At 37.8% G+C, this 12,942-nt stretch overlaps 1 protein-coding gene across 1 annotated transcript in view; it reads right to left on the reverse strand.

Moving 5' to 3' along the window:
- The window catches only part of LOC127539468 (transmembrane protease serine 12-like), a 43,037-nt gene that overhangs the window by 1,640 nt on the left and 28,455 nt on the right, over window positions 1–12,942 (reverse strand). The window contains exon 4 of the mRNA XM_051963699.1: window positions 5,921–6,063. Coding sequence (XP_051819659.1) covers window positions 5,921–6,063 — 143 coding nt within the window. The remainder of the gene's footprint in view (window positions 1–5,920; window positions 6,064–12,942) is intronic.

Genomic DNA, 12,942 nt, shown 5'->3' on the forward strand with positions numbered 1-12,942 from the left:
AAAAGATGACCACCAAAAGTAGAATGAATGAAGTTCTTCAGACAGAACAAAGCCAGAGTGGAGATGAAATGCCTATATGGAAGTATCACAAAATGTTTAAGTGTCAATCTCTCTATAGTATAATAGGAGTGATGGTTTTCGTAGCATGTTTTAAATATTTGTCAATTAGTAATTTAGCCAATTAGTAGCTTTCTAAAGGGACTCAATTCCTTTTGAGGAAACCTTAGGTACAAACCAAATGCAGATTTTATTTGAGAGAGTCCCTGGGTTCTCCTCTAGAGCAGAGACATAATGAGGCAGCGGATCAAAGAAGCAGTCTGGCATCTCTCTTTAGAAGTCAGAATCTCCCAATGTTGGAGTCCCTCCAGTGCCAGTAGATTTGTTGTTCAAGGATTTGTCTTTAGACTTCTTAGCTTCCTCAGGCATCACCTTCTACAAGCAACTTCCCTAACTCCCCTCCTTGTTAGTTCTCTCTTCTCCTTAAATTATCTTGTACTTACTTATCTGTTTACATATTTGCCCCATTCTATCTTCCCACCTTACACAGAATGTAAATTCTTTGAAGGTAGAAGCAGCTAGATTGAATAGTATATAGAGGTCTATACATGGAGTCAGCAGATCCAAGTTCAAATCAAGACCTTTTCTAGCTTTTATCCTCTGTTTCCTTAGTTTCCTCATCTATAAAATGGGGACAAAAATAGGACCTATCTCACTGGTAGATGCTCTGTGAGGATCAAATGAGTGATTTGTAAAGTGCTTTGCAACCATATAATGATCTATAAATACCAGCTGTTGTTATTAATAATTCTCCTTAGTATTATTTGCTCCTTCTTTCAAAGCCTCTGCCTTACTAAGCCAGGAAGAATGGTTGGGAGAGGTGTAATGTCGGGACTAGCTCTCTGGAGGACCTCATTTTAAGCCGAGTCCTTGGTTTTAGTGGAGGAGTGAAGGAGGCAGGAGAGCTGCCATATGGCTAGTCAAAGAGTTTGGAATCTGGCCTCTTTTCTTGTGTCTGTGGCTGAGAGACCATTCCCAATTGTACTAGCCCTTAAATACTTCAGTACAATTACATCTCTATACCACACAGAGCACTGAAAACATTACATCACCAGAGAGAACCATTATCTCACACTGAATAGGCACTTAACTATAAGCACCAGCTGACCTAGTTCCAGTGCACCTTTTTAGAGTTCCTGCCCTCTAGCGTCAATATGTGTCAATATGGCAGAGTGCTGAGCATTCTCAACCTGCCTCACAATGTTCTCCACATGCCAAACTGAATGCTGAGCTGCAGTGTTCCAGCACAGAGCAGCTTCGAAAGATAGCAAAGGAGGTCTGCAGATACTGGGTTGGGGACTTGCCAGGAGGGCAATGCAGTAGCAGCAGCAGCACCTGGAACCAGCAGTGGGCTGCAGCAATGGAAGCAGCATTAGAAGCCCAGCAGCCAAGATAAAGGGATCAGACACCCAGCAAGAAAGAAATGCCAGGAGACACCGGTGTCAGCATTGGGAGGGGGAATGGGTGATACTTGACAACTCTGTCCCCTGTTGCCCAGTTTCAAGGTGGAGAAGAGTGGCCACCATTGTGAGGGTCAAGGGTCCTATCTGTGTATGGAACGAGTTGCTGAAACATAACTGTGAGCCTAAGAGCAAAATTGAGGCTCGCTTCCAACTTTTAACCCCACATGGTTGTTCAATCGCTCTGAACCAGAAGAACCATCCAGTGGGCTAACCCCATGACTAAGTTCAGTTGTAGTCTATAAAAACTCAACCACATACAAGCCAATAGAGCAAAACCAAGTCAAGAAATCTGCAGGGTGCAAAACGAGAGGATGTTGATCAAGCCTCAGATCCCACCATGCAGGAAGCATGCAAAACTTGCAGGCCCTCCAGACTGAACTGTGAATCCAGCAGAAGGAAAAGAAAGGCTCAGACCAATCATTCCCTAACCTCCTCTTCTCCCCAGGTGAGCAGAAATGAATTCTAACACAAAATTAAAAAGTCAAGAAACAGGCTGGGAAAATGAGCAAGCTAAAAAAAAGATCGTGACCATAAAAAGCAATTATGGTGACAGGAAAGACATAAACAAAGAATAAGACAATAACTTAAAACATCTGTAAGTGATGCCTCAAAGAAAAATTAAATATGAACACAAGCCCAATAAAAATTTCTAAAAGAGTTTTTTTAAAAAGAGTTATGACAGGTTTTTTAAAGAAAAAAAATTTTAAATCAAATATGGTAGGTACATGAAAAATATGGAAAAGAAATAAGAGCTATACAACAAAATTATGAGAGGAGACTTAATATTGTCGAAAAAGAAGAACAAAAATACTGAAGAAAATAACTTCTTAAAAATCAAAATGGACTAAATAGTAAAAGAACTATAAAACTTCATTCAAGAAAATAATTCCTTGCAAATTAGAATTGATCAAGTGAAAATTAATGATTCTGTGACATATATATGCATATTTTATAAAACAAACAAAAAACTCCACAATAAAAGGAAAAAAAAGAAGAAAAAAGCCTAAAAACTCTGAAGAAAATGTAAAATATCTCATAGAACACACAACAAAAGCCTAAAAAAAAAAACAGAAAAAAATGTAAATATACATGAAGTTATAGTCAGGATCACACAAGATATAGTATCTATTATTTAAAGGAATGAATAAACAAGAATTGGGGCAGAACAGTGACTTTCCTAGGACAATTTGAGAAGATCCAAGAAAGATACCAGGACAAAGTTTTTCCTGACTAAAATGTAAATACCTCCAGAGTAGCCCTGTTGAAACAGCAAGCAGAGTCCTACACCTAGCTGGGTTAGAAGATAGCCTCAGCTCCCGTCACAGGAATTTTTACCTCCCAGATAGTGTGGAGATTTGGGTGTCTGAGTCAGGCCTATCTGTTGATAAGGAATGCTTTTACCACAAAGTTTCTGTGATAAAGGCTTCATTTCTCAAATATAGAGAAAGCTGAGTTAAATTTATAAAAATAGAAGTCATTTCTAGAGCTGTCAAAGCTATTGATTTTACCATAGGCAAGTCAGTTCCCCTCTCTGACCCTCAGTTTCCCTAGTGGTAATGATTTATCATAGACAAAATTTTTGAGAGCTATAATTCAGTCCTTGGGGAAATTCTGGACTTTGTTATTCCAAATTCAGTCACTCTTCCAGGAGCTGTTATATCTTTTATATTGTTTTCTAGCTTTCCATCTTAGTTTTTCTTTACCTCATTTAGTGCTGTCTATCAGGCACAGAAAGAAAAGGGCTCCTGTAGCCCTGAATTCATTTAAGGCATTTGTTACTTGGAAGCTGAATACGCTTTGGGACAACCATCAACTGAGAGAGGCTTTTTCTCTGACCTTATGATAGGTGAAACAAACATTCAGGCTAGTTCCTGCTGTCTTGGCTCTTTCAATCCCAGCCCACTGAGGCTCCCAGAAATGGGACCAAAGGTATTAGTTTGAAGCAGGATAAGGATGTAAAACAGGGAATGGTTCTCCAACATAGCAGGAAGTGAATTCTAAGGGACCTTTCTTTTGCCCCATCCTCTCCTTTGGAAGATCTGGTTTTCATTCTGTGGATGAAGGGAATTCAAGAACCCTCCATCCACTCTACCCTCGATCATTAACAAACCCACCTCCAATGGGTGGTTGTCCATGCTGTTCTGGGGACAGGGAATCCTTCTACCCCCTCCCATGGAGATAGAGGAAAAGCAAAGAATCTAATGATCTCCTGGGTCAAGAATAAAATAAGATAGAAAAACTGTTTAAATGGACAATTTTCTTTTGGACACTCAAAACTCAGATATGAAAAGTTACATCTCAACATGAAACCAGATAAAAATGCGTACTTTTCCAGCAGCAAAAGCAAAACATCCAACAGTCCTTGCCCACTCCTGACTGAAAGATGGCAACTCTAATTTCTTCATTAAAAAGAGTGTTTCTTCTTTTATTATGGGCACAACCTGCTAGTGGCTGCTGAGTGTTAAGAGAGCCACCTGCTAGTGGCTGCTGGGGATCTACTTCTGACCAGTAGAATAGATCCCTTTATGTGAGAGGATGATAACAATACAAGGAGACTGAGAGGCAGTTGAATTCTCTGACCTCTCTCCTCTTCCCTCTTCTCTCCCGATTTATTTCATTCCCAATTCACAAGCAACATCTGAGCCAGTAAAGGCTGATCTGCAGTTTCTTCAAAGATGTCATGACTCACAGCTGTGGGGGCTCAAGGAGAATCAACCTGCCCCTTTACACTTAGGCATGGTCTTTAACATTTTTTGTGAATAACTTCCAAAAATGGACATTACCCAAGCTGCACATATTGAATCTCCTTCTGCTTTGTTTTTGCTAGTTGAGTTACCTGGCACTAACATGAAGGATTGAAGAAGGGAGGTGGGAAGGAAGGACATATTTTAACTAAGAGGGGGAAAAAGCTATTAAAATGTACTCAAGATATGATAAAAATGAGATTTTCTGTTTTATTTTGAAAATTATTTTTATTAACATGTACATTCATGTCAAAAAAAAGTCTAATACCTTAATACCAATGAGGTACATTAGAAGCAATATTCCAATTCTTGTCATTGGCCATATTCTTGTTAAATATTATTCCTCTGTTATGCCTAAGTAAATCTCCTTTTTTGAACTACTGGATCACTTATGAACATTTCATTTCATTACAACATAGGTACTATTAGTCTGAATTAGGTCTGGACCAAAACAATCTTGTCATTTCCAAATTTAAGCTCAAGCTAATAGAAAATTATTGAAGCCTAGTAAGGAGTGATAAGACATGGCCTTAGTAAAATAATTTTGGCAGTGGTATGCAGATTGACTGAAGAAGAAGGAGACCTGAGGCAGTGAGACAAATTAGGAAGCTATTGACACAGTTCAAGTGGTAAGGGTCTAAACTAAAATGGTGGCCACATGAATGGAGAGAAAGGGAGAGAAATGAAAACATTGTAGAAATAGAAGGAAGATTTGGCAACGAATTGAATTTTGAAGTGACACAATGATGCAGTGGCAGACAGTATTGGATCTAGTGTCAAAAGACCTAGATCCAAATCTTGGCGCTATCACTTAACCTCTCTAGGCCTTTGTTTTGTCATCTGTAAAATGAGAGAGTTTGGCTAGATAATTCAGCTTATAGTTCTATGCAATTCTAAATCATGGCTTTGAGGGTTTTGGGGAAAGGATGAGAGTTCAGTTTGGGGCCTGCTGAGTTTGAAGTGCCTGCAAAATATCTAGTTTGGCATCTTTAATAAGCAATTGAAAATGCACTATTTAAGTTTAGCAGAGACTTGGACTGGATATACAAATTTAGTTTATGAAGGACTAGAGTTTAGGAAAAAGTTTAGAGAGAAAGATCTGGGAATTATGTATATGAATGAGATGACAAAATTACAATGATGGGAGTGTATGAGATCACCAAGTGAGAGTAATTGTGAAAGAAAAGCAGATTGCCCAAGTTGGGCCTTAACATGCATTCACAGATCAGGATATGGCATGAGTGATGATCCAACAAAGGAAGCTGACAAGAGGAAATCAGATATAGGTAGAAGAGAAGTGTCACAAAAGCCCAGAAAGGAGAAATCCAGCAAGAGAGGGTGGTCAATAGTGTTAAATTCTATAGAGGTCAAGGATGAGAATAATAAATAAAGGGTCATAAGATTTGGTAATTAAGAAAGCATCAGTAATTTTGGAGGCAACAGTTTTAATTATATATTTCTTAATTTTAAAACAAAAAGATTTTATTTTAAGCCTTATAAGCTTGCAAAAGGAACCAGTATTTATTCTCACAGATTCTACTCCAATGAAGGCAATAAGGGAAAAGTTGACCAAAGGATCTTTTATGTCTGATACAAGGATTGCACAGTTAAGTACAGCATTAAATTATATTTTCAAGAAAAACTGTTGAGCCTTACCAGGCAAGTATCAACAATTCCATCTTCTTCACCTGCACAAAATGAAGTCTTAACAACTCGTCCTCCATAACTTTCCCTTTTATTACAGGTGCTCCGGGGAATATAATGTAGTTCAGCTTCTTGTAAAGTATCTGAAGCATTGCCTATGAATAAAAATCCATAAACTATTTTGGAGATTAAGTATTTCACCAAATAGTGAGACAGTTATTTTGGCACTTAGCAGGTTTTTAATCAAAATTGGGAAGATCTGATGCTAGATTCAATCCTAATTTACATTTATGTGGAATAAATCATGGAATTAATCTATAAAATCTCTCAGTGATGTAGTCATGTGAGTTGATTAATTTCTCAAAGAAAAGAATTTTAATCTACCCACACACCTTCCATCTTTGCTACTTCTTAAACCCAAAATAAAGGTGAATGAGCAGCACAAAGTATAGGAAGAGGATAACACTCTAGGTACCACTGAAGGACAAATTAATATGACTTTGAAGTAATTATATAGTACAATGAATACACAATGGCCTGAGGTCAGGAGACCTGAGTTCAAATTCTGCCTTAGACATTTACTAGTGATTAGTAAGTCACTTCACTGCTATTTGCCTCAGTTTTTTAACTGTAAAAAAGATATCAATAGCACCTATCTTGCAAGGTGTTTTGAGGATCAAATAAGACAATATTTGTGAAAGTGTTAGCTACGATGTGGCAGGCACTAAATTTTTGTCCCTTTCCTTCCCCTACGACTTACTGTTCCAGCCTAACCAAGCAGCTTTTGTCAAGAGAATTTACAGGGAAAGCAACCACAGATTAAATTTCAGGCCCATGCCTGAAAAAATACTTGCCACAGATAACTTGGCAAATTAAGGCTATTCTTCATCAAAGAGGCTATTCAAGGCAATTCCAATAGATTTATGATGGAAAGGATCATCTGCATCCAAAGAGAGGATTGTAGACACTGAAAGTGGATCATAACATAGTATTTTCACCTTTGTTGTTGTTGTTGTTTCTTTCTCATTTTTTCCCCTTTTGATCTGATTTTTCTTGTGCAGCATGATATATGCGGAAATATGTTTAGAAAAATTGCATATATGTAACCTATATTGGATTACTTGGGAGGAATGGAGAAAAATTTGGAACACAAGCTTTTGCAAGGGTGGATGTTAAAAACTATCTTTGCATGCATTTTGAAAAAATAAAAAACTATTATTATCAAGAAAAGAAAAGAAAAAACTGATCTAATCATTCTGGAGAGCAAGAAAAGGCCAAAGAACTATAAAATTGTGCATGCTCTTTGATCGCATAATGTCACTACTGGGTGTCTTATCTCAAAGACATCATAAAAGAGGGAAAAGGACCCATGAATGCAAAAAATGTTTGTAGCAGCTCTTTTTGTAGTGGCAAAGAATTGGAAAATAAGTGAATGCCCATCAAATGGGGAATGACTGAATAAGTTATGGTATGTGAAAATAATAGAAGATTAATGTTCAATAAGAAACAAGGAGCAGGCTGATTTCAGAAAAGCCTGGAAAGACTTACATGAGAGTTTACATGAACTGATGCTAAGTGAAGCAAGCAGAATCAGGAAAATGAAGGGGGGAAAATCCTACGCAGAAACAGCAAGATTATGTGATGATCAACTAGGATAGACTTAACTCTTCTCAGCAATTCAATGATCCAAGCCAGTTACAGGAAACTTTAGATGCAAAGTGCCATCCACATCCAGATAAATAACTGGAGAGTGAATGTAGATCAAAGCATGTAGAGGGTCACAGTCAGTGGGAAAACTCTGAGTAAGGTATAAAACCCTTCAGCCCAGAGGGAACTTGCTAACAATGTCTGGTTCAGCTCCCTATCTCTCCTAAGGGCTCTCAGGCTTCCTGAGAAGTCAAGGGTCGGTGACAACACTGTGTTGGGATTGAAGCAGAGTGATACCAGGTAGAAGAGTGATATCAGGTGGCAAACTACATAGCAAGTTGTGTAGTCCCACTTGCACAGTGTTGCTTTTGTTACATTATAAAAAAGGGGAAAGCCCTTGAAATAAATGGATTCCATTTTGGGGAGTCCTGCCTCCTCACTTCTCCACTAGGAAGGGATATTTTAATCAACCCTGCATGGGGGCTCTAGAAAGTAATGGTATATTCTGTCACCCCAACTTGAGGGTCTAGAAAGCAGGATATTTTAATCACCCTGGTGTGGGGGCTCTAGAAAGCAAAGGTATATTTTGTCACCTCAACTTGGAAGCTCTAGAAAGCAGGACATAACAAAAACATACTATTTTCACCTTTTGTTCTTGTTTTTTTTTTTTATTATTTCTTGTGGTTTTCCCCTTTTATTTTTATTTTTCTATCCCAACATGAATTATATGGAAATTTTTTTTAAAATAAAGAACATACATATGCTCAAAAAGTTATCAAACTGTGCATACAGTTTGACCCAGCAGTGTTACTACTGGGGTTATATCCCAAAGAGATCTTAAAGGAGAAAAAGGGACCCACATGTGCAAAAATGTTTGTGGCAGCCCTTTTTGTAGTGTCTAGAAACTGGAAAATGAATGGAGGCCTATCAATTGGGGAATGGCTGAATAAGTTATGGCATATGAATGTTATGGAATATTATTGTTCTGTAAGAAACAACCAGTGGGATGATTTCAGAAAGGCCTGGAGAGACTTACATGAACTGATACTGAGTGAAATGAGCAGAACCAGGAGATCGTTATACATGGCAACAACAAGATTATACGATGATCGATTCTGATGGACGTGGCCCTCTTCAACAATGAGAGGATTCAAACCAGTTCCACTTGTTCAGTGATGAAGAGAGCCATCTATACCCAGAGACAGAACCGTGGGAACAGAGTGTGAAAAACAACATAGCATTCTCATTCTCTCTGTTGTTATTTGCTTGCATTTTGTTTTTTTTTCCTGTTTTTCTTTTTCTTCCTTCTTGATCTGATTTTTCTTGTGCAGCAAGATAACTGTATAAATATGTATACACATACTGTTTTTAACATGTATTTTAACATATTTAACATGTATTGGACTACCTGCCAGCTAGGGGAGGAAGTGGGGGAAAGGAGGAGAAAATTTGGAACAAAAGGTTTTGCAAGGATCAATGTTGAAAAAATTATCCATGCATATGTTTTGTAAATAAAAAATTTATTTTTTGTTATTGTAAATAAAAAAATAATTTTAAAAAATTAATGTACATATATAACCTAAAAAAATCTTTTTAAAGGCAGGGGAGCAGCATTTATATCATTTCCACATTGACCTCCTAAGAAACTAATAATGGATATCTATTCAAATTATAAAGATGATAGAAACAGCTAAGTAGATCACACTTGTAACATCCTAACTTTTTATTCCCTCTATAATACAAACCCTGCATAATCAGACCAAAAAAATAGTAGTATAGTTCCCTACTCAACATCTCTATTTGGACTTTCCACTAACTTACAAATCATGAACTAGGTTTTTTCATCTTCCCTCATATCTCCCAGCAGTTGTCAGTCTTCTGGACTCCTTCCCATTAAATGGGAAAGGAGGAAAATTAACATTCAAGCCTCACTAAATACTGATTCTTTCTCCATGTCCCTTAGGCCTGGGCCTTTATTTTTATCCTTAATTATAAATTACCCTCAGTTGATTTTCCAAATAATCAGAGAAAAGAACATTGCTCTGATATTTTTATCATTTTGTTGACCTGTAGACTACATTTATTTTCTGCTTTCTCTTTTTCCCTCTGTACCCTGTGGCCCAGCAAACAAGCCCTTTGCAACTGTAATAAAAACTACACTCATAGAAGACTCATAATACTTTTTGATTATGTATAAATATAGGCAGCAGATGGCAATGGGGAGCTGGATAGGTTGGGCAGACAATTATCGACTGAGACAGAAGCCCCACTGAGCTTGCTTCCATGATTCTTCCTCTCTTCTGAAGGAGAACTAGGGGAAGAAAACTTTATTAGCAATTTACTTCCTTTAGGGGTGTGACTTGCCTTCCAAGGCCCCCCCCCAAAAAAAAGTACCCAATTTGTTCTCTAGTTTTGCTCCCTTGTGCCCCCTGTCCTGACTAGCTCTCAGTCTAAAGCCATAGGAATCCCAAATGTATATACCAGGCTTTTAATAGCCTAATACTTCATTTTGTTTAACTATCCCAAATTTGTTCTCAAGCATTCAGGTTCAGTGTAAATTGAACTTTTTGTCTTCCTAGAGTTAATAGGGCTCTCCTTTTTATCTTTTATTTGTAAACCTTAAATATAATCACAATTTAGCATTTCTGCTGGCAAAATGTTTCCTAATAGATAAATCTAAATTTAAAACACTAAGAATAAGGAATAAGGAAAAAAGCCCCAAAACACGCACTGAGTGAAAAAGAGACAAGCAGTTTTCCTGGGTGAAAGAAGTCACCAGATCAGTCAGGTGCTCTGGTTGATTGGTTAGTTGGGTCTCACCACCCTGGAGCTACAAATCCCTGGGCTCTATGGCTTGATTCCAGGACTGAATAAGTCCATACCTCCTGAGGCCTTCTCTCCCAGCAGCTGCCTAGTGCCATACCCTAAGGTCTTCTTCAGTTTGTCTTCCTCAAACAAATCCCCTTTCCAAACATGGGGCTGAGGGGCAGCAGCTTTGGGTGTCAAGGTCAGCCCACTATACTTTAGGAACCCCTTATCCCAATGTGTGTATGTGTGTGACTACATAGACAGAGTTGGCTACTCCTTTTAAAAAACTCAAAACTGGTATTAGTATTTTGTGGTTGTTTGCCTCTTTCTCATAAAAATTGAATGCAGATTTCACTTTAATATAAGGAAAAACTTCCCAAGAATTTTTGGGTTTTGTTGAGATTTGTGATTTTATTAATGTATTAAGTTTCCATTTGGGAATATCTAACAATCCAGATCAACAACTGCTCTGCAATTCATAGTCTTATAAAAGGGCCTAGGGAAGTGGTGTCAAACTCAAATAAAACCAGAGAAACTAATCCATATGTGAGGATCCCCGTGGCTGTATACTGACTTAGAAAACCATATATCAGCATTATCCATATTCCATAATATTTTTACTTACTTTGTTCAAAATTTCCCAATTGTATTGTACTCTGATTCTGGCCCACTAGGAAGTTCTAAGGATTGCATGTGTGATATCTCTGCCTAGGGCACTGAAGGCTTAAATGACTTGTCCTTCAACACCCAACTATGTGATACTCTGGTCAGCTTTTGTAGAGGGAATTCATACTTCAATAGGCTTGCACAAGATGATCTCTGAGATCCCTTTTAACATTTTTGTGAGTATATATGTTTGTATGCATGTTTATATGATTACATATATGTAATGCATACACACACATATATTAAGCCAACTAACATTTATTGAGTGCCTACATTGTGATAAAGCACTAGATATACAATAAAAGACTAAAGACAGCCCTTGCTTTCTAGGAGCTCACAATCTAAATAAAGTGATAACATGCAAACAGCTATTTACAAACAAGATGACTTTGGGATAGTCACAGAGGAAGGGCACTAACTATAGAAAAAACTGGGAAAAGCTTCTTGCAGAAGGTGAGACCTGGAGCCAGCGATGCTAAATTAATTGAGAATTTCTCATAAGTGAATTGTTTAATCTGGCGTTGTTGCCAGGAAAGTATTTGCAAATCTTTCATGTCTGGATATCTTCAATCACTGTATTTAATATGTAAAGCAGGTTGGGGTCCCTTTAAGAAACTATTTCCTATTGATCTGTGATTCCTTTCAGATTTTCAGCCTCTCCTGGCTGAAGCATATCCTCCCCAGACAAAGTTGTCTTTCCTGGATGCCAGAGCCTTTGATTCACAAATCCTGGTCAAAAGTATCCCTTTGAATTCCTATTGGAGATCCAGGCTTGTCCCAGCTCCCACTGGATCTGAGCCAACTTAGGCTCTCCCAGTCCCCACTGGTTCTGATCTGCTCGGATTGTCCCAGCCCCCATTCTGACTTGCTTGGGCCGCCTAGCTCGGACTTCCCAACTCCCCCCAAGACAACCAATATAATAAGTGTCCATCAACTAAAGTCTTTGCAGATGGACCTCAGTGGCTCACTTAGCTGCCAGGACTTTCTGTCCACTAAGAACTGCATTCTCAGTGCAAAACTCTATTTTCCATAGATCTGCCACTATAGAAGTCAGTCTCTGGGTAAACTGATTTTTATCTAACAATAAACTTTCATTTTGCAACTAATATTCGGGAATGAGTGAATTCTTTCACTCCTAGAACCTGCGGCTGATTTAATGGGGATTCTTGATAACTCTCTTATAGTGACTAACCTTTAGAGGACCAGGAATCTAGACCACTCAAATAGCATCATATGGATATACTAAATACTCAGTACTGTACTAGGTTCTAAGCAAAATACAAAAGGAATGACATAAGCCTTGACCATGAAGTCTAACTAGAATACAAATTCCTCAATCATAGAGACTTGGGTTTTTTTTTCCCCTATGGCATCCACTATTAGCCAATTTGTCATTCAGTATAATATACATTAGGTGTAGAACAATTCACTAGACACTATGGAAGAAGTACAAAAGATGTGTTCTGGTTCCTGTTTCTAAATTTACAGTCTAGTTAAGGATAAGAGATCCATACGTATAAAGACTGAAAAACGTTTATAAAGCAACATATTAACAGTGCAAATTAAACTGACTATACAATTATTGTGTGACCAAAAGAGGGACGAATACTGATTTGGAGAAGTAGGAGGAAGGTTTTCTGGGTGGTAAAAATTAATTAGGTAAGAAGAGAGAAAGACTGGAGAGCTGGTTTGATGTCCTATTGTTGGAATCCCTGTTCAGAGATACAATTTGTGTCCTGTATCAGAAAGCCCATTATGGCAGTCCTTAAGATTCAGATAGGATATGTGCAATCAGGAGATGGAAGGAGCATTGCAAGGACATGTTAAAGCCCATTATAATCGTATTTTTAAACACCCAACTTTGTCATATTTTCAAGTGGATAAAAAACACAGAAAACTAAAAATAGATGCAG

Source organism: Antechinus flavipes, chromosome 5 (genome assembly GCF_016432865.1).
Source record: "Antechinus flavipes isolate AdamAnt ecotype Samford, QLD, Australia chromosome 5, AdamAnt_v2, whole genome shotgun sequence".
Classification (NCBI taxonomy): domain Eukaryota; kingdom Metazoa; phylum Chordata; class Mammalia; order Dasyuromorphia; family Dasyuridae; genus Antechinus; species Antechinus flavipes.